The 27,070-nt window shown below is 38.2% G+C and overlaps 2 protein-coding genes across 5 annotated transcripts in view; both read right to left on the minus strand.

The window, feature by feature from the left end:
- Position 1: 1 nt before the first annotated feature.
- Positions 2-19,139, minus strand: xpot (exportin, tRNA (nuclear export receptor for tRNAs)). Of its 2 annotated transcripts, none has more exons than XM_039660609.2 (25): positions 19,018-19,139; positions 17,492-17,642; positions 16,758-16,840; positions 16,605-16,661; positions 15,605-15,674; positions 15,299-15,517; positions 14,286-14,470; positions 13,143-13,311; positions 12,733-12,966; positions 11,204-11,242; positions 11,059-11,121; positions 10,273-10,397; positions 9,464-9,608; positions 7,250-7,369; positions 6,825-6,919; positions 6,261-6,330; positions 5,932-6,170; positions 4,524-4,809; positions 3,903-4,092; positions 2,718-2,834; positions 1,391-1,506; positions 1,264-1,311; positions 1,115-1,183; positions 775-831; positions 2-686 (listed from the first exon to the last, which is right to left on the minus strand). In XM_039660609.2, the coding sequence occupies exons 2-25, from the start codon at positions 17,579-17,581 to the stop codon at positions 660-662; spliced, it is 2,913 nt and encodes a 970-aa protein (XP_039516543.1). In that variant the 5' UTR covers positions 17,582-17,642; positions 19,018-19,139; the 3' UTR covers positions 2-659. The 2 variants fall into 2 exon arrangements, with proteins under 2 accessions (XP_039516543.1, XP_039516542.1); XM_039660608.2 differs by having other exon boundaries at positions 19,023-19,134.
- A 3,560-nt stretch (positions 19,140-22,699) lies between these two features.
- The window catches only part of pthlha (parathyroid hormone-like hormone a), an 81,285-nt gene continuing 76,914 nt past the window's right edge, over positions 22,700-27,070 (minus strand). For all 3 annotated transcript variants that reach the window (XM_089127064.1, XM_039660542.2, XM_039660544.2), the window contains 2 exons: positions 25,662-26,153; positions 22,700-24,489 (listed from right to left, as the gene is read on the minus strand). In XM_089127064.1, coding sequence (XP_088983190.1) covers positions 25,685-26,153 — 469 coding nt within the window. In that variant the 3' untranslated portion in view covers positions 22,700-24,489; positions 25,662-25,684. The remainder of the gene's footprint in view (positions 24,490-25,661; positions 26,154-27,070) is intronic.

A 27,070-nucleotide genomic window follows, 5' to 3' on the forward strand; every position in this document is an offset into this window, starting at 1 on the left:
ATTGCTGATAAATTAGCAGTTTATTAACCATTGGAGGAAAAAAAACACTGAAAATAAATGCAAAGACCTAATGATTTGCCAGGTTGAGCCCACATCAAGAGCACTTCCATTTGCTAACCTCGTCACGTCAAACTAAAACCTATGCTTCATTTCTGGAAGTTAAAAAAAAAACAAATTAAGTTAAATCGGCCCTTTTTAAGATGAAAGTTTCGGAAAAATCCGGATCTCAAGCGCACACAAAAAAAATAAACATTTCATTAAATTCATTCTAGTAATTTTCTGTAACATTTCCAAACAATTACCACGTTTCAATGGAAAAGCATTAAACTTGTGACTTTCCCTTGAAATTCTGTCCAGGACTGAAGCCCCGCCCACCCTCACAAACCCCACCTACTCTCCATCTCGTCCAATCGCAGACCAGTCCGGGTGGCTGAACCTCCAATGGAGAGCACAACTCTGATTGGGCCAAGGTCAGTGTGGGGGCGTGGTCACCGTCACGTGACAGCCAATCCCTACGTGACTCCTGTTGGGGGTCCGTGTCCGTGGTTAAGCTTCTTTAAGTGCAAAAGTAGCTCCTATGCTAAGCTCTGTCATTATGGTGGTCTGTATGTGGCGTGGACTGCCGAGCCCCTGACACGCTCCGCTTGACAATTCCAGTTTTAAAGTTTGGCCTGCTGGAAGAAAACCTACACACACAGGGAACAGCATGTTAAAACACTCACATCTACATTTAATGATCTCTGAAAACAACAAAGTGTTTCAACCCTGAAATACCTTCATGTAGTTCTTCAGCACCTTAACGTCCGGCTGCTGAAGCACTTGACACAGTTCCTAACAAGAAGAAAAAGTTTAAATAAATCAGATATTTGACCAAAATAAAAGTGGCATCAGCATAATAATTTAACTAAAAGGTGAAACTAATATATAGACTCATTACATGCAAAGTGAGATATTTCAAGCCTTTTTTGTAATAATATTGATGATTATGGCTTACAGGTTATGAAAACCTTTTCAGAATATTCTAATTTTGCCCTACCCTTCCTAAAACCTTGGTTTTTCATCAAATGAAGCGTAAATGTGTCTCTGAGACACCAGAAGCGTGTCATTTCATCACCTGTGTGATCTCAGGCGAGACCTGCAGCGACGGCAGATACTCCTGAAGAAACTGAATACACTCCGGCCCCTGTGCAAACACCAGACATCAAGCATTAAATACTAAGTAGCTATAGCTATTGTTATTGTTTTCCCTAAAAAAAAACTCACTCTTTTGAGATGAATCATTTGCAGAGTCAGTGTGCACTCCGACAGCGTCTGTGACAGAAGAGCAAATCGTTACAAATCAGCATTTAGATTTAATACAAGCGGTGTATAAAAGCCTCGTCTTGCTTACCAGAACCGTCTGCGCATCTGAAAGGTCAAAGGTTGGTTTAAGAGGGGCCATGAAGCATGCTGGGACGATATGCTTGTAAATGAAATCTGGAAATCCCACCAAACCGTCTTTGCCACCTGAGAAAGGGAACATGTTAAAAGCATTATTTATAGTTATGTTAATATTTAGAATTAATTTTATTTTTATATTTACAGTTTTCGTTTGAGTTAATTTTTATTTATTTATAATTTTGTTGTTTTTAAGTCTCATTTATTTGAAACTAAATTAATTTTTAGATCAATAAACTAATCTAAAACTTAAATTAAAATCAACTAAACGTAAATAATCATTAAAAAAATATTTTACACTAATGAGTAATTTTACTGCTTCAATTTTTTTAGTAGGTTTCATTTATATTTCTATAATTTAACAAGTTATTTATATACAAGTTTTCAACTAATATTTATAATTTATATAATTTCAGCTTTATTTCGATTAACAAATGTTTTTCACAGTTTTAGTTAACGATAATAACCCTGGCCTAAAGTCGCTGTTCAGAAGCACATCAATCTGCTTTGCTTAAAGGAGTAGTTCACTTTCAAATAAAAATTCGTATAATTTACTCACACACATCATATCCATGTCTTTCTTTCTTCAGTGGAAAAGAAATGAAGGTCTTCAATGGGGTCCAACGGGTCGAAGGTCCAGACGAGAGTTTCAGTGCAGCTTCAAAGTCTCGACACGATCCAGCCGAGGAATAAGTGTCTAATCAAGCGAAACGATCATTTATTTAAAAAAAAAAAAGTATACACTTTTTAACTACAAATGCGCCATGCATTACGTCATCACATTGGAAAGGTCACGTGTGACGTAGTCGGAAATACCGACCCGGTGTTTACAAGTTTGGAGTAGGAGGATCGTTCAAAGTCATTGTATGTTGAATGACACATGTATTTGTGTCAGTTTATTGTTAAAAATGGTCATCCTGGATGTTTAACAATGTCACGTGTGACCCTTTCCAAAGTGATTACGTAATGCGTCAAGAGAGATTGTACAAGATGGGCATTTGTGGTTAGAAAGTATAATTATTTATGTTTTAGAAAATGGCCGCTGGTTTGTCTGGATCAGACTCTTATTCATCGAGACTTTGAAGCTGCACTGAAACTCACATGTGGACCTTTGACCCATTGGACCCCATTGAAGACACTATATGGAGAAATCCTGGAGTGTGCCCCTTTCTTTTCGACTGAAGAAAGACAGACATGAACATCTTGGATGATGTGTGTGTGAGTAAATTATCAGGAAATTTTGATTAGAAAGTGAACTACTCCTTTGAAGTGTTCCGTACCCCAGAGTTCCACCAGTCTGGACAGAATAATGAAGCATGTCTTCTGGGCGACGGGGTCTGGGAAGTCCACGGCTCCCTGGATGATGGTGAACAGCACACGCTCGATATTCTCAGCTCCTGCCGAACACAAAGCGTTTCAGTCACTTCATGTTTTCAGGCACACGGGTTCGTGTGGTGTGTTTCCCGTACGACTCGCTGCTTCACTACTATAGTACGATGCATCGTTAAAGAAATCAACCAGCTAGTCACGACCGTTTCCTGAAACCTTACTGTCACAAATCGCTAGTCGGTTAATGATGGAGTAATAACTACTGTTAATGAATATCTTTGAGATCGAATTAATGCTAGATGTTTTGCTATATATATGGACACTAGAGCCAGACCGATATATCGGCCGGCCGATATTAGGCATTTTCCAAAATATCGTATCGGCAGTTATAATGGCCGATAAATGAATATTTCAAAAATTAAATAAAACAAACGAAACACACTTCAATCATCTCTCCTTGGCCTGTTATATTGAAAATGTAAATTTACAATTTGCAGTATGATGTTATCTATTGCTAATCATAGACTAGCTAACCACAAAGCTAGCTAATGCCACCATCATCAGTGGAAGACCGCTAACGTTAACATTAATGAGCTTGGAAACCACAATGAACTTTTTCTGCCTAAATAAAGTAATGATTACTATATTTATAACTAGCATATCTCTAGTTACAGTCCCTGCATTGTAAAATGTAAGTTATACTTGCGAGGAGTGAACATTTAGACAGAGAAAAAGTATCAAACGTATCTTGTGCAGAAAAGTTAGCTTTTCTTTTACACGTGTGTGAAATCCAACAATATTTAATAAAAAAAAAAATATCGGCCGATATATCGTATTTTAAAACCCCAAAATATTTGTATCGGCCTTCAAAATCCTTTATCGGTCGGGCTCTAACGGACACACATGAGATTTCCACGACGCGAGAACTGAACACGAAGGAGTAGAGTTAGCTATTAACCCATGTTATAAAAACAAGAAACTCTGCTTCTACCCACGGGTCTAGTCGTTCCAAACACACAACTCTGCGATGCGGTTTGCGAATGTTCGTTGGAACGGTGGTTTCGGGAAACACCGACTGCTGATAACGAATACGATGGTTTCGGGAAACACACCCCAGGACAGCAGTGGCGTCTCACCCTGACTGGCCATGACCTCGTTCATGCCACTGCTAGCGATGGTCTGAATGAAGCTGAAGTAGCTTCTTCTCAACATCTGCTTCTCCAGCGCAGCCGTCTGATCGTTCTCCTCCGCTGGACGAGACAACACCTCGAATATGGCCATCACCAGAGGCATGAAGATCTCCTGGAGGAAAGGAGACACCTGGTTCTGGGGGGAAAAGAGAGTCCATTACAGTGATGTTGTTAAGGGTCCTAAAATCAGTTCACTTCAGATACACATGTAGACATTACAAAATATTAGCTTATAGCATCTCTAGGTTTTTCGATGTGTACTGAAGCATTCCATTCATTCCTATGGGGGTCAAATATTTTTTCAAAGGGTTCATTACTTTTTTAAATTGCAGCCACAAAACTCCTCAAACCCATTCAATAATTTATGCTGTGTGTATTTGTGGTTTGTCTAACCCAGTTTTTTTTTAACTTTTCTTATAAACTGAGTAAAATAAAACTCAGTACACCACATACCAGTACATTTTCTGCATTGTTCACACATTAACATATGACCCCTCTGATGAACACATTTTCAGGTCAAAATGACCCGCGAGAGAAGGTTTGTGTGGATTATTCGTGCAGCCCTACCTTGAACTTGGCTGTGATCTGACTGATGAGAGGAATGAACTCCTGCAGGTCTCGAGGCTCGCAGTCCTTCAGCATGTGCTGCGACGCCGCAGGGATGAAGGGCAGCACCTCTTCCTCCAGGCAGATGATCATGCGGTGGATGAAGGAGCGGACGGCGCTGCGTAACGGGCCTCGCTGGACGGGACAGCTCAGCGCCGGCAGGACCGTCTGCAGGCAGTCCAGATAAACCTCCGAGCAGCCGCACTGCTTCACCGTCTGCTTATTACTGAACGCCTTACTGGTGCGACTGAGGAAGAGGAACAAATCACGGGAAATACTGGACAAACTTGGACACTGAGTCTAATAGACCATTTCACAAGATGTAAACAATACTGGTCCAGAAGCACTTCCTGTTTGAGTTTTTTAACACTACATAAAAGCTGGGTTAAAATACAACCAACAGAACATTTAAAACTGAATCAAAAAGTTAAACAAATATCTTTAAGATTTTTTTTTTTACATGTGAAACAAAGAAAACAGGAAGTGTTTCTGGACCAGTGTTGTTTACATCTTGTGAAATGGTCTATATACAGGTTTGAGGTTCTTAATTTATTTTTATTAATTAAACAATTGTAAACTGATGTTCACTGTGCTTTTTTATAAATATAGGGTTTGTATTAATCATCGAGTCGAATCGATAGCCGTGAAGCTGGGTGATATATCTAATACTTGTCTTGAAATGAATTTAAGTTGCTCTGTATTTGGACAAGCTTTTTTAGGTAGCGCCAACTCATGTTATGAACTAAAAATTGCATCTCTTACGCAGTAATAAATATTTGAAGTGGATCAAAACCTTTCAAAGTTATACATGAATTTTGAACAACACTCGTGCTAGTCTGACAACTTTATTGATCCACTTCAAATGTTGACTACTGTATTTAGGGATGCACCGATATGAACATTTTGATACCGATAACTCTTTATATTTGAAAGCCAATGTCCGATATATTGGCCGATAAATCTAAATCCAAACTTTTATATAATTTTTGAGAGCCTGATTACAAAAACAGAAGTCAATTATAATGACGTTCTCATGATAATTGTGTTTAGCTGATATCACATATTTACGTCGAACTTAACTGCATTTTCCTTTTGGTTTCCAATCATATTTCAAGAAAAAAATAACTAAATCAAGGAAAAACATTTAAAGGTCATTTTGGTGATCAAAGATGAGTTTTAAAGAACAAAATTATAGACTACAGGCAGAATGCACTGTGATTAATAAACATGATATGATGATAAATGGTGATACGGCATTAGTTATAGTTTAAAAGTATTCACCTGTGGCGTCTTGCCTTAAAGCACTTTAAAAGGTTGATTTATTTTTTTGTAAATCAGTTCAGCGGTGCGTGCGTGTGTGTGTGTTTACCTGGCAAACCCCACCGCGTGACTCAGACAGTCCGCCAGCGCCACCTGTCTCTCTTCATCGCCCTCCTGTGGCAGTTTCGCGAGTAGCATCCGAAACGCCTCCATTAGCGGCGTGAGAAGGCTTCGCATCAGAGCCTGTTTGCGTTCGGCCGGACTCTCTCCGTTCACGATCAACACGCCGGCCGTCTCAAACATGAACAGCTGGTCATCGTTGCTGAGCAGCGCTGGAAACCCATTCTCCTGGAGAGACAGAGTTGACATTAGACGAAACAAAGTAGACGTTTACGGCATGTTTAAATGCAGCTGAATGATTTTTATAAGCCGTTTTACCGGGGGAGCGAGTTCTAACAGGTCCTGTATTCTGCTGAGTATGTCCTCAATAAACGCGTTCATGTGTTTACTGCACAAATAAACAAGAGAGAGTATTATTAGATGAATCAACAGCACCAATGCTACACTTTTCTATATGACATAATCATTGGTTACCAAACAGGTCTTCAACACTTCATTGAGCTCATTATTTCACCCTTAAATTACTACATTGTTTAAATTAATAATTTTTTTGACAACTGTGATCTGCTTATGTACATTTCTGAAATTGCATAACAGATCACTCTAAATTGTAATGTGGATTATGTGCATTTTCTGTAAAGCTGCTTTGAAATGAAGTGTATTGTCAAAAGCGTTACTCAAATAAATTGATTATTATTAACATTGATAAAATGTATAAATTAAATGCACTGTAAAATGACATTTGATTCATTATTTCAATGTTTGCTAAAATTGCAGAACTATATATTTAAGCTTTCTTTCACGTCTTATCGTGCTTGAATGGTTTAAAAGCACTTTAATGAATGATAACGTGATTATATCGTGTAACGGATGCTGACTCACTGCAGGGTTTTGATGAACCGTGAGAACAGGTAAGCCACTCGACTGCGCACCTTCGGACTGCTGTGCCTCAGACCACGCTGGTCTAAAAACGCCATCTGAACACAAAACATCTCTGAAAAATCAGGTCGAACTAAATCTGCACCACCCTCACATGTGTAAATAATGGGTGACGCATAGATTCAGATTATTTTATTTAGTGCCATGTCAGCATTAAAAGCTATTTTCATGGCAAAAAAATGCAATACAAATATCATATAAATACAAAAAACAAAACAGCAAGTCATATTATACAAGATTTTTAAATAACCATATGATAAATTCAAAACAGTTTCAGTCTAAATCTTATTAAATATGTTTGACAGATCTTACAGAAAATCAGCTTTGTGGAAAGGAGTGCAATTGAATAACAGGCTTGAAACACTCACCAAGACACTGGGAATGTGCTGCGGCTCAACCAGAAAGAATTTATCATAACGAACGACGGTCTCGAAGAACTCCAGAGTAACAGAGGAATGCTGATATCCGCTCACGCCACAGGAGATGAGCTACACACACACACACACATTAGAGAATGGTCATCTTGATGTAACCTTACTTTGTGCCCGATTTATTCTTTCTTATACTCGTTCTTTCTTTGAGAATGTTTACATGCACATCAATGTGGTAAAACAGAATTATTATTACTATATCTTTTCTTATATACTTCACTGTGAAATATTACAGTAGCAATAATTAATCTGAAATAAAATACATTTTAGTTGAAAAACAATGACAATTAGAAATGAAAATACATTTGCAATATTTATTGAAATTTAAAAAAGCACACAACAAAATTATTAATTGTTATTATTAATTTTTAGCTGCATCTAGTGGTGAGGTTACGAATTGCCGACAGGAAGTGATGTCGTCTGAGAGTTAACTGAGACTAGCCAGTTAAACAATGAGGTTTCTTTACAAAGATAATTTAAGAAATTAAGTTTGCTTCATTATCAAGTAAAATTATGTTATTGTTTAATATTAATATTATTGTTACTTGTTCATATTTGCGTCAGTGTTATATTAACTGACTTAAGCAGCTTCTTATGAACAACAACAGTGATGTAGTAGTTTGTCCGTTTAGGGTCACCGTAGAAACATAGTGGTACAAAATTGACCTTTCGCCGGCCCCTCCCACAAAATGGCCATTGTCCAATCACACATCATAGAAACCGTTACTGTGTGAGCTGTTCCGTCAAACAGTAAGCGGTGCGCCCACGGCGTTAGTAAATCGGACACATGATACCCCGAGAGATTGTCTGGAGAAGTTGTGTTTTTTCCCTTTCCAAAGCCCAAAACACAACGCGAGCGGTGCCTAAGATGTATTAAACAGTGTGGACGCCCCAATCCCAGTTAAATGTGTCGAACATGGTTAACTCGTCTCGCGTGCAGCGTGCGTGCGACTGAGATTAGTCAAAGAAGCACGGAGAAAGCAGATCAAGAGGATCCACAAAGGACTTACTGTACATTTTCTAAAGGGTTGTTGTTAACATACCATGATATTCTCTGGGAAAATGAGCAGCAGTCAGCTAAGTTAGCAGTGCAGCACCGTAGACTACAGTTTAGAGGACGTTCGCAACGGGGAAAGCATGAAGCTTACATGACAACATCAGTTCATATATCAATATCGTAACGAATAGAAATAACCTTAAATAACGTATGGTTCTCTGCCTCTTTCCGTCTCTTATGCATAACGTTAGTTACTTTTTAAACACGAAAATCGCATTCAGCATGAGCATGACACGCAATCGGTTGCTGTGGTAATGAACAACCTGCTTGTTAAAGCGAACGTGCTACTCCTGTATCGGAGGCAAAATGAATAAATATGCAGCGCAAGTTATATATTTCGAACTCCAAACAATTAGCCACTGAACCAGTTTATAAAATCTTCAAGGCTGTGCTGGTTGCATTTGAGGTAACTTAGCATGGTCATGGGGTTTTTCTGATTTTTCTTGAGACTGGTAAGCATTAGCATCAATAGTAGTCGTGTCTCATTCATTTCTTAATTTTATATTTGGAATAAATCCCTCCACCGCATACCGTAACCCCTTTTGCTTCGATCTTGCTTGATATCAGCGGAGGTATTGCTCCAAAAAAGGTCACTGACACGCACGGGAATACCCTTTGCCGTCATGGCAATCTGTCGCGCTGCCCGTGTTTGACCATTTGTTTGACGGAGGTAGCAGCAGTAACTAAGGGGGGCGGGGCTCGGCGAAAGGCTAATTGCTATTTTATTATATAGATAGAAATGACTCATTTTAAGGTAATAAAAACATAACAGTTCATTATGTAAGGTACACCACTGAAAACATAGTTATGTATATTATATTGCATTTCTGTCAACAGATCCTTCTAAATATTACACAATGCACCTTTAAAATGAAACAAAAATAAAAGCTCTTATTAAACTAAAATAACACTGCAGCAAGAAAGGACAGCAAACCTGGAGCATCAAAAAAAAAAAAAAAGATATCAGTAAACGCGACTTTGTCCTGTCAGATAACCAGACATCCATGTTGTTTTGGCTACGGTGTGCATGTAAACGTGATAATTTTCTATTCGCTCAGAGCACTCGAGAGAAAAGCCAGGTCTGCTGGTCTCACCGTCCTCATCATGGCCTGCAGCGTGCTGGTTTTAGCAGTGTCTCCGGAGAAATGCGCTCCATGAGACGCGGGAAGAGCTTCACCCAGCATATACAGCAGCCTAATGGCCACCTCCACCTCCATGAACTGCACCGTCTGCCAGTTCCTACACACACACACACAAATCAATGAACACAGGTCAGGTGATGTCTTTAGATGGGCTTTTTTTAAGAGCACCTATTCTGCTTTTTTTCATCTTTCTTTAGTGTGTAAACTTGCTGTTTGAGCATGAAAAGGGTTTCAAAGTCACTCTCTAAATCAGTGTCAGTGTTTCTGAACTCCTGAAACGCCTCCATGAGATTCTTCGGGGAACAAACACGTCACAATATTTCTCATTATAATAAATAATACGCAGAGTAAAGGGGCGGGGCCTGGTTGAGTTAGTTAGTAGTGTGTTAAAAAGCACAGTATGCTTTCAGGAGGAGGGGCTTCATAGAGACAGGAAGTAATCAGAGCGTTACTGACAGACTGGGAAGAGAGGAGCCGCAACAATGGAGAATATGAGGAGAATAATCAACATTCAAGCAGGAAAACCTGTTCTAGTAGAGAAACAACAACATCAAGACTTTGAAAAAGGACATAATAGATCCTGTTTAAATTTAGGACTTATGAAAAGTCATGTGAGTGCAAGTCTGTGATGTCATAATGAAGACTTCAGACTACAACCCGTTTAGCAGGTTCTTAAGAGTCACGAGGAAGCTTGAAAAGGAACAAACGAACAAGGAAAACAGTTTAATCTGATATTTCCATTTCAGTGGCTCATGTCTTACTGCATGGTGGCGTTGAAGACTCTGTGCACAGACTCCAGCAGAAGCTCTGGAGAGACTTGAGCCAGTCGATCCAGCAACATCTTCAACTGTTTCCTGTATTCGACAAACATGGCCTCATCCTCGCCCTGAGAGAAGCAAACCTTTATTTTTATTATTACAGACAACAACTTATATACTTGGGCTGCAGGATGTTTCTAAATAAACCCGAAATCACAATATGGCTGAGTAGGAATGTCAAAATGGCCGAAAAGCTAAAATTCAAATTTCTTCCTTAAATATTGTCAATTCTAATTATATTTGAATTCTAAAGGCAATAAAGGGAAACAAATACTGTATTTTCTCCTGCGCACATAAACCAAATCAAGCATCACATCTTTTAATGAAATGACATTCACTTTTGAAACAATTGTTCTTAAATAAAATATAATTTCCTTAATGTGCATGCAAGGAAAATTAGGTTACAGTAGTGCATCAGTAACCTGAAAAAACTGGATAAGTTAACAAAAACAAACCGCTTCAGTTACATCATCATGTGACGCCAAAAATTAGAATGCACGGTTTTTGCATTCAAAAGTGCATGTTTTTTGTTTTATTTATTCAACGAATATTCAAAATTCTAATTTTTTTATTTGACAGCCATATAGCTTAGTGTGATTATCAAATCGCAAAAGCTGGAATTGAATTAAATGCATAATCTGGGAACGCCACACTCGCCACTGTAAACACGGTGTTGTCACCACAAACACTGCACATGTATATTGCCAAAGCACACTTTTCCACACTGACCTCATTCTCGAAGTTATACTCGTCATCGTACTTGAGTTTGTTCATCACAGCCAGCATGATCCTCTGTTAGCAAGACAACAATCATCAACAACAGCACTAATCAACACTAATGATGCTGCTATATGAGCCTGTGATGCTGCCGTACCTCCACGTTGCTCTTCTGCTGCTCATTGAGAGCTGGGAGCTGAAAAACACAAACACACAAAGTTAATCACGAGGTTCATGTGTAGATAGGGCTGGGCAAACATTTTTTCTTTCAATTTTTTTTTAAATGTGGTCGATTCAAAGTCGATTGTTAAAGGCCACAAATCAATATTTTCCCATATTTATTTATCTATCACCCATAAGGCAGTATTAGTTATTAGGGCTGGGTAATAAATATCGATTTCTCGATATTAATCGATTCTCATTTTTACGAACCGATATCGATTCTTAAATCTCAAGAATCGATTAGTCATCCTGTTTCATTTGAATGAATGGATCATTGTATCGCGGCTGCGCGCATCCAAAAAATCACAATAATCTTTGTCCTTTGTTACTATTAATATGAAACAAAGTCTCAATTTTCAAATTACGTCCATTTTCTTTAGAAACTCAAAAACATAAATAGTGTTTTGGCGCTGTGGCGTGAGATCGCTCTGGAGAAGCAGCAGCGCTGATCTCTCGTCCGGCTTAATAATACCAGTTACAGCGCCAAATAAACATGAATGAGCATCTGAAAGTGTGTTAAAAGATAGAGTACAACTTATCAAAATCAGCGTTTCAACCGTGGAAAGACGTCAGTTAAACAGCTTGTAATCAATGTGTCGTCATATTTACCTCAGAAAACCCACATCAACTCGTTAGTCAGCTAGAAAAAATAACTCCAGAGGAGTATTTTGCTAAATATATACACCATATTACATATGCATTATAATCTTAATATTCTTCAATATTTAATTCATATTTGAATAAATTGGCAAGTTTTTTATGACAGCCACCATTTAAATGTTTATATTTCATATAATCTTCTTATTATAAAAATAAATAAAAGTGTAATTTAAGTGTATATTTTGTAAATTTTATGTAAATTTTGTATAGCTACAAAACAGTTCATTATTACCTTCATATTAGGCTAATGAAGTCTATAGGCTACAACTAGACTCCCATAGTTTACAGCATTAGTTAAGAGATTTGCTTACCTTGAGAAAAATGGCCATTTATTGTAACTGATATCCAAAATAATTGATATTGAATCGAAATCGAATCAAATTGCAAGCTTGTAAATCGAAATCGAATCGAGTTGTGAAATTTGTCTTAATACCCAGCCCTATTAGTTACACTATTCATAGGCTTGCGTCCTCCATGTCACAGCTAATGCTGTGAGACTTCATGTCTGTTCTTTTGCTCAATTTCCAGCATCAATTTTTCATCTTGCATCAAAATCCTGTCTATTCATTGTATGCATTTGAAATATAAAGTTGGATTTTGTTTTAATGTACACAAGTGTACCACGAGCTTAATATACAGGTTTATGGATTTTAATTTCTTTTTATTAATAAACCATTTGTAGACTTGTTCACTGTTCTTTTTATAAATATAGGATTTGTATTAAATCTATATTCACCGAGTCGAATCATCTGAATCGATACCCAGCCCTAGTGTAGATCATCTGTTATGATTATGTGTGTGTACCTGTTTGAGCACATGCAGGTAGTCGTAACAGAAGCCCACGATGTTGGCGGATATATCGTCATCTTCATGAATTAGCAGCTGGAGCATCAGGGGAACCTTTGACTCCACGGCATGCAGTGTTTCCGCAGAAACCTTCAAATCCGTCTTACTGAGTTTAGTCCAGCTTAGCACCAGAGACTGACCCATCCCGTTCACCAACCGAGAAAACTTGGCCAGAAAATCCACATCTTCCTCCTGATACACACAGATATGATAAATCCAAGATGATGAATCAGTCTGAATCATATGCAACCTTATATATAACGATTAGTGCGATTGTCTAACCATGCAGATTGCAATTTATTAAAATAAACATATGCGCTATCACTAATATGATATAAAAGCTTGATGGTTTAACTGTGTTTGCACACCTGCTCGACATTGAAGAACCCCGCGGACTGCAGCACCTGACACAGAGACTCCACCAGTTTGGTTTTGTCGACCGGATCCATGCCCTTATTGATGATCTCAAACAGACAATCGCACGCCTCCTCCCGCAGCTCCTCCATGGACATGTGGCTGAGCAACAGATTCACAAACCTACAAACACACACACACAGCTCTCATATAAACTGACAAATAGCTGCATTTTCATCAAAAAGAAGCTCATTAGAGCCGATATATTGAAGCGAGATACACATGCATTAGTGGTCAACGTATGCATCAGCCTTTATGTTCCCTTTTAATGTTGTTTATGTGTCTATTAATTAGCTTTAAGTATTTTCTGCTTAAAACTGCAGTGAACCAAAGACAGTCTCAAAAACACAGTTTGAAATCGCTGGTTTTCACCAATCAGATCAACGTATGATCGTCAACCAGTGGATCTCTGAGTGAGTGGGTGAGTGGAGGCGGGGCGCATTTGCATATTCATAGAACCACGAATACTAAATTAAGCAAGGGTGTCGAGTTACATTCAAGATATTTTACGACATGAATGTTTTTTTTTTAGGAAAAAACTTTTAAATATGCAATTTTGGTGATCAAAGATGATAAAATGATTGACTACAGGGGGACTTTAAATCTCACCATCAGCCGATAAGTTATTCTGTTTGGTCAATGTATGTATCTAAAGTGGGACTTTTATTTTGACAGCACGGATGCCAGAATTCTGATTGATCACTCACAAGGTGCGTTATTCTACAATAACCGTCGTCAATAGCAACCCTCAATATAACATACCGGCCACTCTGCACTTCTTTACACATCAGCCACCATACTATAAAGCAGTGTTTCCCAACCCTGTTCCTGGCGGCACACCAACACTGCGTGTTTTCTTTGTCTCCCTAATCAAACACACCCGATTCAACCCATCAGCTCATTAACCCACCTGATTATGAGCTGATGGGTTGAATCAGGTGTGTTTGATAAGGGAGACGAAGAATACACGCAGTGTTGGTGTGCCGCCAGGAACAGGGTTGGGAAACACTGCTATAAAACATCTGCCTTTTCATCAAAATCTCATCTAAAAATCAATATGGGTCCATCTGTATGAGGCTCATCAGAGCTGCTCTGACCTGTCGTTGGCGATGAGGTTGAGGTCGATCCAGGACACGTACGCGCCCACCACCTCCAGACACTGGCAGGTCAGCTCGCTGTGTGTGTGCTGGTACGTCTGAAGGATCTGGAACCAGGACTCCACGAGCGCCGGGATGCACTGCTCGCGCATGCCGTCTTTAATCAGAGTATTTCTGCGAGTCTCCTAGGATAGAGCGAGAGAGAGATGTTTTAATCACAAAAATGAATGTGTGAATGGTGAAGAAACGCACAGTGTAATTTGCCACACACAACGCTCGCTGTGTTTTGAGCCTCTTCTGCCTCACTATATGGACATGAATGCATGAACTTCATCTCCAGAGCCACTCTGACAGTCACTTCATTAGCATTTTACTGTTTTATTTGAGGAAAACTATCATTTGTCATAAAACACACACAAACTCAAAGGTCTTTAAGGCAACCCGTCAAAATAAAAGTCTGGTTTAACTTGGCAGAAATATATACTGTAGACATCTCAGTGTAATAATTATACTAAACACTAATAATAAATTATTATCAGAACTTTAAGGAATAATAAAAAAATAAATGATGTTTCATTTTAACAGTAAAGCTCATGCAGCATGTTGTTTGACAAAAAAGTTTAATTTCATATGATTAAAAGTTTAAACTAAATGAATGCTTTGTGTATTCATTTTATTACCAGAAAATACACAACATTTCATAGAAATTACAATTAAAAACAAAACATTAAAATGGTTGTTTTTGTGAATTTAACTAATTAGACATGCTTTTTATTTAAATTGAATTAAACCATTAAAATGAAGTCCAAAAAAAACTGAACACACACAATTTGAGGGGGAAAAAAACAAAAACATTTCTTAGGGCCCTAAACATGTAATAGTTGTTAAACTTAATTGGAGTAAAAAAAAAACCTGAATCCAGAAAATTTTCAATGGAAAAAACTGAATTTGGGAAAAAATAAAACTGATTTCATAAGGCCCTAAGAATGCAAAGGTGTTTGGGCCTGTTTTACCTCCGGGCTGTGCAGGATGTCCCGATCGACCACCTCAGCATCGATGGCCATCAGCATCCGCAGGTAAATGTCCACACCGTTCGGATTCAGTCCCACCAGAGCGAGGATGTCAAAGAAGAACTTGGGCCAGAGAGTTAGATACTCCATCACAAACGTCAGGGCCAAAACCTGCGCCGCCTTGTTCCTGATGAAGGGCTTCTCTGGATGCAAGTTCATCAACTGGACAAAAGCACCAACACGCACAGATGTAATCATATTTCAATGATTACGCATTCATACACACATCAAAAGGCCAACAGCACTCACCTGAGCCTGCAACCACTTCATCAGGGTCTCTCGTAACAGCTGCTGTTGAGCCGCGGAGAGCGACCCGTGTCTGCAAAACACACAGCGTTTAACGCCATACATTGATATCTTTTAATGATAGAAGCCGTGTGCAGGAGAATAGATCATAAACTGAAAAATTTCAAACAAAAACAAATGAAAAAATTAAAAATAAAAATAGCAGTATTAAAAAAAAGATATACATAAAAATGAAATTACAAAATATTAAACCATTAAAATAACATGACAATAAAAATATAAAATGTAAACTAATTCAAAATATCAATAAAAAAAAATTAATAGCACTGACCAGAACCAAAAGGACCAGGTCTAATTGTTTAAGTAATGTTTGGTAAGTGTACGTTTGGTAAGTAATACGCATCATTCTTAAACAGTCCCAAACCAATATTTATGCGTTATGGGTCTAAAATCGGCATAAATGAAAATGTATTAATCTATTCTTTCAATGCATGTTATAATCAACATGAATCTTGATTTGTTGTATACTGTGCAGTTGTGATGTCGATGACGTCAATTTTACTTTTTACATTCTTGTATTATTATGCTGCAGTAATGTGTGAATTTAATAAAAACTATGTAGTCTAATCTTATTGCTAAAACGATTTATCCATGTATACATTTTTTAAATGTTTGACCTGGGAATGTTTAATCAAAAAGTAATTTTCTTCCAGCAAAAATGACAGACTGATGACGCATACAGGATCCTCCAATCATTTAGTCCGCTTAAACTCCGCCCCTGCCAGCTCATCTGCATACACGAGTGCCACGCCCACATCTGAACATCCAATCAACAACCGATACATGGAAGCAAAACCCCACGCTACATTTTTCTCTCGATTCAGAACATCTGTCACTACTTCTGTTTCAGTGTGACTTTAAATGTACCACCACACTATGACTACAACTCAAAAATTTCTAACACAAATATTAATGCAAATACATGCCAATGATTCACTGATACCTGAATTTGATCTGGTGCTCCAAGACTTGAAAGCAGAAGAACTTCACATGATCGTCACTGACAGAAGAACACATTATTATTAAATGAGGAATGTCAGTATTTCTCAATTACATTGTGGCATTAATACTATATATTACAGCAGGCTTTGCTCACCTGTAAACCCCTTTAACCAGGGCTTCAGCACACACCTCCCATCCATCCCGAGACTCTTTCAACTGCTCAAAATAGGCCAGCGCCTGAAAGCACACAGAAAACATGAGGGTTTTTCTTACTCAATGACACACTGCACTCTTTTGCAAATTACAAAATCTGTGTAAACAGACTCACACCAAATAGTCTGTGTAAATTAATGAATTTAAGAGCACCTATTATGCCTTTCCCCCCATCTTCATCAGTCTATAGTGTGCAATGTTGCTGTTTTAAACATGAAAAGCTCCAGTTCTTCTCTATATCAGTGTTTCTGAACTCCTGAAACGCCTCCATTGTAGTCTTGAGTTTCTTCCGGGAACGAACACGTCACAATATTCCTCATTATAATAATTAATGCGCAGAATAAAGGGGCGGGGCCTGGTTGAGTTAGTTAGTAGTGTGTTAAACTGGCAGTTATGGAAAGGGGCAGGACATTTCACAAACACACTCGACCACACTGTTCCAGCCGACCAATCAGAGCACAGTGTGCTTTTCAGAAGGAGGGGCTTCATAGAGACAGGAAGTAAACAGAGCGTTACTGACAGACTGGGAAGAGAGGAGCCGCAACAATGGAGAATATGAGGAGAATAATCAACATTCAAGCAGGAAAACCTGTTCTAGTAGAGCCTGAAACTACATCAAGGCATAATAGGTCCTCTTTAAGTGTATATATGTTTACTGTAGCGTTTAGTTCTCACCCTCTGCCGGTAACAGGCATCAGCGTTGGGGTTCAGTCCCATGAGGGCCTGCTCGTCCATGATGGCAGGTAACGCCGACTCGCAGGCCATATGTGGGTTAGCTGCTGTCCTTGATCAGTTTATTCCCAATCTCCGCACAGGACACACACATCTGAGGGAGAGACGTGCATACAAACATGAGTCAGACTGAAATATCGTACAGTACACACAATACAAACACCGTAATATAAAGTCAGATCTTAGCCAAAGCAGTGGTTGATGATATTCTGGTAATATAAGCAGTGACCAATGACTGATACAATGCTAAAATATACAATACAACACACTTTTTATATACAATAAGTAAAAGAAAAGAGAATTTGTACATTACACTAGTTTTGCAGCTTGTGTATGTAGTTTCTTAATTAAAATGAGCTGAAGCAACAAACACAACTGCAGTATGTTGTTTTATCACAACTTAATTTCATTGTGTTCAGTGTTGATGATAGATTTGATTAATCAAATGAATGAAGTATGTGCTTATTCGCTTTGTTCATTTTACTTAGTTAACGGGATTTTGTACTGAATTCTGTGTAAGGTTGACTAAATCAGAGTTTAAAACTATATGAATTTTACTTATTAATATTATCTTATACCATAGTAATTACATGGTTCTTGAAAGAATAATACAAGCTAAATGAGGTGAACATGACCAGGTCACACATTCAAAGTTAATATTTCATGAAAATGTATGATCTTTAACAAAGAGCTATTTGTTTATGCAATCGCAATTCCTCACCAGAGCAATAACAACAAATAAATGACCAAACACACACACACACACACATACTGAATCAGCACTTTCATTCTCTTTCACTGTGCAAATGTGCGTTATGATTTTAGGATGTTATGATTTTATGACGTGGTACCAAGTTATTCTGACATATATACAATGGTATTTCTATGGTATTGTTAGAATGTAACTTCTATGGTAATCCATTACCTGACAGCACCTCTGTAACTACTTTTTTTCTGATGCAACACGGGGCCAATAGTGATTTTAATCAAAGCCTTATGATCCTCTAACCCAAAAGCACTATTCGATTTTCACTATACAACTAATTTACCTCAGATATTGACATTTGTTATTATTATAATTCTTGTATCATCAAAATAACAGCCTAATTTCTGCGCGCTCGCGCTGCTAACCGACAAGCGTGTCACGCGCGTGCCGAATCTCAGCGAACGTGGCGTGACCAGACTGAGAAAACACGTCGAAATAACGACAAACCTCCGTTGTACAACAAAACTGCCTCACATGTGTGGTGTTAAGTCACACGCGCGCGTAGTTTAACGAGTTATCGGCTTAATTGGTGGTGAATAAGAGTTGTTGTGAACGTGATGATGACAGACGGCTCGCTCAGCAGCACCACCACCATCCGCGCGCGCTGTCAGACAAAAGACTCGCGCGTAGCGTAACTTTCATCCAAATGAATAAAACATGCCGCGACCGTGTAAATGTACGGATATGGTTGAGGTTACCGCACCTTACCGTGAACTTTACCGCTCCATCATCATCCGCCCTGCTCAAGTGACTCAGTGCGCATGCTATATTCAACAGCGGCGTGTCGGGCCGACCGGATGTGACGGGGACAAGAACAGGAAGAACTTCAGGAGGACGTAGACGCGCGCCGCGCACGCACACTTTACGTGATGAGGATCTGTCATAAAACGAATTAACAATGAAAGAAAACGTTTTATAAACGTTGGTCAAATTTACATATTTATTATATATTTAATATTAGTTGTACTTATTTTATTTGTGTATACGTTTTGGGATCCTTCAGCCTTTAGGGGTCTGTGGCACAGACATATAAAATACAACATTTAAAACACATAAACATTGAATTTATGATGTCTATGGTCTTTGGTCTCTAAAAGATTGAAAAACCCTGCGCTAGATAATTAACATTTTATGTTTATTTCTTTCCACTAGAGGACACTGTTTACCAACTAACGAGACGCGACCGTTACATTCAACGAGATCCACGGGGAGGAGTCGGATCACGATCCAAGGGGTGGAGATGGGTAGGTTTAGGGTTGGGTTTAGGGGTCAGGGGGCGGAGTTGATTAGGTTTAGGTGTATGTAAGGTGGGAGGAGTTGGATCTGGATGTGACTCCTCCCCATGGATTTCATGTTCCGCAGTGAGGACCATCTCGGTAATCTTAGTGAATGACCCGAACTAAGATACACCTATGTGATACACACACTTATTAATCAAATATATTTATTACATAATATATTTAATTCATTTCTCTTCAAAACACAAGTTTTTGCTATGTGATGGAAATGACCGTTTTCTTCCCAGGTAGCAAACTGACATTGAATCAACGTGGAAACATAATTATTAATTTATTTTGCGATTTTTGGCTTTATTTTTACAGGACAGGTGGTGGTAGGCGTACATTCTCAAAGAAGAGAAGATCCCATAAAAGAAAGACTTATTTAACGTTTTTTTAAGGTCAAGAAACGGACAAAAGGTCAAAAAATGTACGTATGTCATGGGGTCAATATAATTTTTTTTCTTTATTATATTCACAGCACGTATCTAGCTATTTCAATGTGAGCAGATTAGAGTTGGGAGGTATTTTCTTAATATTCAACAAGAGGAACACGTACGTTTGAGGGTTGAATTACTCCTGCTTGAACTGCTTTAGCGGCTCTGAAAATCACACTCGGCTCTCTTTGTTATTATATTCGAGGCCGGGGTTTAAAACACGGTCCTGAGCCAAATCCTGTTTTTTTCCCTCCTCTCTGTCGGCGGCAGGCCTGTTAGTGTTTGTTTTAATGGAAAGCTTTTTCATCACAATCCATGGAACCGTGTTGAAAAGCAATCGGCACTACCTCATTTTTGTCCGGCACTACTTTACCACACAGGGTGTTTAAGACCGTTGCGCGCAGGTACAGAGCCGTTGGCTTGGCAAGGAAATCCTCTGAACCAATAATCCTAGGTAATTTTCATGGCTCGGCAGCAAACGCCCATCTAAATTGTGCAGATGTTTCCCACGCTTGAGGGCCGATTGATTTCTATGCTGGAGGAGGTAATTGTCCGATCCGGTTTGCTCGGACAGCCCGAACTACCGACTCGAGTTTTTTTGTTATTTCTTCTTCACTAGAACAAACCGCAGCGCGACCGTTGCAATTACTCCGCTGAATGTGAAAATCAGCCTTTGGTTCGAGCAGTAATTAGGTAAATTAAACACACACATCGTCCCCTGAAGACTTAAGAAAAGCACGTCCATCCTTTTTAGTTTAAGTGTGTTTGACGATGTGCTTTCTTTCCCTGCAAAACATCAAAGAAACACTCAGACTTTCCGCCATTACGGCTCCAGTCTGTCTTGTTCCCAGTTCCCACACACTGATAGAGTTTTACAGGTGGGGTTTCATTCTCGTTTGATTATTTATCCCGCTTTTCCTCCAGGAGGAACCACAGAAGTCCTGCCAGCTGTGTCCTGCACTGTAAAAAAATATATATGATCAATCAGTTATGACATTTTTACATTGTTTAAACTCATTAAGTTTAGCCATTTTCAACTTTTTGAAACAAGACTCAACTCTTTTAAGTCGGTTTAATGTAATTTAAGTTGAATTACTTAAACATCCAAATTGATTGTACTAGGCTACTTGATATTTTTAGGAACTATTTTTTTTTTTTTTACTGTGAGGTGATTATTAGTCTGAGCTTGTTTATTGATTATTAGTCGAAGCTTTGAAATCAGCTTACCTAAATTTTGTCATTCACTAGATATGTGTGTTGGATTTTGTTTGAGTTGTTGGAAAATGCTCAGAAGACTTTAGAAACTTGTTTCCACCATGGAATAAAAAAGTTTTTATTTTTTATAAACTCGCGAATGCAAGAAAATATCAGAATTGTGATGACAAAAAAGTGACAATTTCTTTTTTTTTCTTCCATGCTGTAAACAAGTTTCAGCAGCAACTCAGAAACAAAATCCAGGTAAATTTATGAATTCTGATTTGTGAATTGCATAATAGCAAGACTTTTTCTCAGAATTGTGAGATGGCCTATATAATGAAAGTCTGAAATGTGAGGAAAAAAGTGGAAACAAAAATAAAAAAAAAGATTTTAGTTGTGAACGGCTTTGAGTGGATTCGGTGTGGTCTGATCTGTCAGGGGTCACTTTGCACTATGTCGACAACATGCTGACAAATCTGTTGGTATGTTATCCTGAAATGATCCCAAAATGAGTAAATAGTTCTTGTAGCCTGTAAAAGCTTGTGTGAGATGAGTGCCGGTGGAAAGTGGGAAAAAACGACTAAATCCCATAGCGTGAAGCTCCATCCGCTGATCTCAGCCTTCATTAACTGCTTGTGTGACTTTCATCAAAGGCAAACAAATAAATGTCAGAATTTGAACTAATTCCCAGCATGCCAAGTGCCAAAGACCCCCCTCTTTCCCATGGAAAAGTTGAATATTAATGTTCTGGGAGAGAGAGGGACCTGGGTAATGTTCTGCCAACCATATTTCGAATGCATATAACTTTAAATTTGACAAGTGGTAGTTGTGTAGCCTGTCAATGGAGGGACATAAATCTCTCACACAAAAAAAAACCTTCATTTGAGTTCTGAAGATGAGTGAAAGTCTCACGGGTTTGGAACAATATCAGGGTAATTAATGACAGAATTGTAATTTTTGTGTGAACTATCCCTTTAAATAGCTACACACAGAGCTTGGCATTAGCATGAATTGGCTTCTACAGCCAACTAAAGTCATGGCAGAGCAACATTTTTAAGAGAATCTCGCTGAGCAAGTAAGTTAAAGTTGAACTGTTGACATGTTTATAGTGGCTACATGAAAAATAACACATCTGGTTTAACGGTACAAACATTTGAAGGAAACTCTATCGCCCTCTTGAGTGCTGAGGTTTGCTGCCACCACAGTAGCACAAGAACACATTAAGTGCGTTTAAGCGGACTGCCAAGCGTTCGCATGCTCGCGGAAACTGTGCTTGGCCTTAATCAGCGATTTGTACTTCCACACAAGACCTTTGACAACGTTAAACGGCCACGCGCACGGACTCCAGCTTCATTACGGCCTGATTTTTCCACATCAGAAATAAGCCAAAAGCTCGGCCTTGTTCTTTACTCTCTGAACCTGAGATAGGCCTACACACACACACACACACACACACACACAGAAGTCCAGACACTGCAGGAAAAGTCAGATGTTTAATCATTCAGTACATGTTTTTTTCTCTCTCAGTGCAAAACAACAAGAGTTATTCTATAACGTGTGCTGGTCGTGTACAGAAGATCGTTGTGTGGTTGTGCTCTCAGCTGTGGCCGATAGGTGGCGCTCTTGCTCTCTCTCTCTCTCTTTACTGATGTGATGAAGTGGGACTCGTCCAGGTCAGCAGGAAAGAAACCCAAGATAAACACATAGACTATACAAAAGCCCGTCTGCAAACCCTAGTGAGCTGCATCTGACCTAAATGGCTGATCTGGGTAAAACAGTGGTGTGCGCAGGACACTTTTGAGTTTGACAAGCCGAACAGCTTAAAATAAATGTACAAATATGGGGTAGCTAATGCATGAATAACATTTCAGTCATCTTCAATCAAAAAATAAACAAATATTCAGGCATAAATGTAAGATTTCACAATTGAATTGCATATAAAATTTCCATTAATTAGGATTAGTTTCAACATAAACTTAATGTGATGCATATTTGTCAGTCATACATCAATGCACAGGTATTTCTGTGATTATACTATTAAACTGAGTGTGTTTTAAATGCACAACAACCAGGATTATATTATATATATAATCAATATATTTTACAATATTTTTTGTTCCACGGCTAGCTGCATTTTATCCATGTTCATACTTTTTTAACTGAATACATTTATTTGTTTTACACAATGAACACATTTATGCTGATTCTGAAGTCATGCGTATGCATTTTACTTGTTGAGTTTATAGACACGTAGTGTTTCTTTATAGTGACGTCGCCATCTACTGGCCAGACAGCAGAATACGACTTTGCGTTAGACTCACAATTGTGTTAAAACGTCCAATTCTGTCTTTTTTCTCAAAACAGTGTGAAAAAATTCAGCAACTCGCAATTCAGACTTTATTGTGAGGGAAAAAAAACCTGTATTCTGTCGTCAGGCCAGTAGATGGCGATGTCACTTTGTAAAGAAACATTACGCATTTAGTCGTTTTCACGTTTTGGTCTGTGCGCGAAAAACTCGAAGGAAAAATGTTTTCATTTTTAGCACATCGTTGTTGTGTAAACGCAACTTAAGCTTATTAGTTTGTTACAACGGCGTAATCCAAACGAATGGAAGTTTAATATGCAATTCAAATACGTAAATGTACAATTTTTGAGTGTTGGATGTTTGATTTTACTGTGACTGTCTTGTATGCGAAGGATGCCTTCGGATAGGGAGTCTATGATGCTGTCTAGCTAGGCGGCTCACTAAGTTTTGGGACAGGCTCACAGAAACATGGATGCCAAAGCTGATGAACACACAATGAACAGACAGAGAGGTGGGCATGACTATAGTCTTCTTCATTCAACTGAACCACAAAATACGTCCATTAACAAAATGACTTGTATATATTTCTATATTTATATATCTAAAGTGCATTATAGTACAAAAATATAGAAGGTCAGCAGCACCTTGATACCTTTAAAAAATAAATACACCATTCAAACAAAATAAATTACAGGAATTCTGACACCGTAATAGAGGCATGGTCCTAAAAATAAAAAAAGAATAAAAAGGAAAACGAAAAAGAAACAAAGCAAAGTATTCACAAGGATCCAAATCTGTAGCTCCGCGGAGCTGAAAAATGCTATAGCAGTTTCGTTATTTGTCATTGTCACTGTTCGGGCGCATTGAGAATATTTACAGACAATAAATATTTTCCTCTCACTTTTACAGTGGACGGTAACATGAGCATTTAGGTGTCCATTTCAAAAGTCCTCGCGGATCTGAAACGGAAAAGGTACAAAACTGATTTATTGTTCAATAAATATAGCACTTTTACAATACTTAGTAAACAATAATGCTGTTTGTTATTTAATATATACAGTATATATATATTTTATATGTATTACATGTACATTTATGCGTTTTAAAACTGCAAATGTTATCTTAAAGAGCAACTTGTACTTGACTTAACCCATAAAAATGAACTTTGTTGGTATGAATTAATGTATTTAGGTTGATGTTGTGATGCTGAATATTAATTTTGAGTTGAATAAACCATTACCATTTATTTAAATGTAGCAATTTGTTAGTAGCAAATGGTGCGTTCATGTTCATATTTAAATCGTAATTACGACATTCAAATGACATCTGCAATGTGACCTTTTCTGTGTTTTTTTTTTTAACTTACATAATGAATAAATAATGCACATCGGGAGAGTTTCTGATTTATGAAGGCGGAGTAAGCAATTTATTTTGTTGGTATACTTTATTTAGGTTAATTCAGCAATATTTAATAATATTTTCGACTTGAATAAAACCAGTTAATTTAGATGTTATATATTTTTTTCAGTGTATGGCATTTTGTACGTGCAACTTAAGATTGTTTTATTGTAAATAAATTCATCTGAATACAGATGCTGCATCCACTTTTCTTAATCACTCCTGAAACTCAGGGCTTAAACAAAATCGTAATTATGATTTTGTGATTAAACTTAAATATCCGACATGACTTGAACGCACCATGTACTTCTAAAAGGGGTGTAACAATATATCATATCAGAATATATCGCAATACAAACATGCAACAATATTCTAGTTTTTAAAGTTTTCAGAGTTTTAGTGTCAGCACTCCATTAAACTACTGTATATAATGTTGAATATAATGTATAATAATGCATATTAGTGTGTCCTGATAATGCCACATGTCTTGTTACCAGTAAAAGTGGCCTATACATTAGTTTAAATATATCTAGTCAGTGAAAGAGTGCAAGCATTTGTCTAAAATAATGATATTTTCAGCTTCAGGATCATGAATATTGTTACTCTGGTGTCTCTATTGTTCATTGGGTTTCAGCACTAAGTCCAAATGAGTATCGCGATAATATGAGATGTATTGAATCGTGACGTGAGGGTCTCGTCACACCCGTATCTTATCAGAGAATGCATAACGTACCGTTGTCAAAGACTGACAGTGTTTTAGTGCATCGCCCACTCCAGGTGGAAGCCGCTGCCGAACTCTTCCAGTGAACGAGCCCTTCTCTTCCTCTTCTCCCCATCTCTCCTCTTCCCCACTCTTCCTTTCTTCTTCCTCTTCCCGATGGCCTTCATCGTGCTCTCCTTGTAGGTTTGTGACTTGTTGGTTTCTTGCGGGAGGTTTGTTCCCTCCTCGTCCTCCAGGCGGAAGCTGATCGGCAGATTCTTTGTGCCGCCGGCGGGTTTCGGATGGGCGGTTCCCGTTCCCATGGAGACGCCGACTCCCATCGGCACGGCGACGGTGAAGCCACCTCCCCCTCCGCTGCTGACTCCGCCCCTCGGCTGCTGAGCCTCGCGGATCTCAGCCGTATGAACTTCGTGAAGAAGCTCCTGAAGCCACAAGCGTCTCTTAAAGTCTTGCAGCGTCCGGCCCTTATCGTGCATCAGCTGAGCGTGTGTTACCGAACGCTTGCTGGTGGAGAGAAAACCGAGACACAAGTCAGAATTAATGATAATGTACTCAAGGATCAACATAAAAGTAGATCAGTAAAATACAAGGCTGTGTAATAGGACAGACAGATTTCTAAACAGATACGAGCTTTAAAAAAAGAATTAGCATTGGTCACATTTACCTGTCACTCAAAAATAAAAGCTCTCTTTATAATTTAATAGCAACGCCCACTTTACACAAACCAATCAATTCCCAATTATATATGCCGTTTTCAAGTAAAATGGAAAACATGATGTTGTTCCTCAGTGTTTCTGTCTTGTTTTCCAGCACAAATATCTAAACATTCTTAAATCAAGACAGGTACTGGAGCAGCAAAATATGGGAGCTTGTTTCTGCCACTGAATAAAATAATAATAATAATTGCAACTTTTTATGTCACAATTGCGAGAATCGCAATTCTGAGAAATTAAGTCGCAATTGTGAGATATAAAGTCGTAATTATGAGAAATAAAGTTGCAATTATGAGAGACTTTTTATCTCACAATTCTGAGTTTTTTCTCACAATTATGAGAAATAGTCAGAATTGCGAGATAAAAGTTGCAATTACCTTTTTTATTTTTCATTATGTGGCAGCTTTCGTAGCAAAATGACTGAAGATATTACTGAAATTTTTTACAAATTTAGTAAGTTTGTGCTTAAAACAAGAACAAATATCTGCCAACGGGGTCAGCAAAATAATCTCCGTTCAAAGGGAAAACAAGATTATTTTTGTGACCCCATTGGCAGATATTGTTTGATATTTTAAATAGAAAACAAGACAACATTTTTTTGCAGTGTAACATGTTGATTTTTTTCTTTACATTTTCCTTTAACACAAAATAAACAACCTGCCAAATGATCAATGCAACAATGCGAAAACAATCAACAGAAAGAAAATC

The sequence above is a fragment of the Pimephales promelas genome, chromosome 24 (assembly GCF_988280905.1).
Source record: "Pimephales promelas chromosome 24, fPimPro1.hap1.1, whole genome shotgun sequence".
NCBI lineage: Eukaryota > Metazoa > Chordata > Actinopteri > Cypriniformes > Leuciscidae > Pimephales > Pimephales promelas.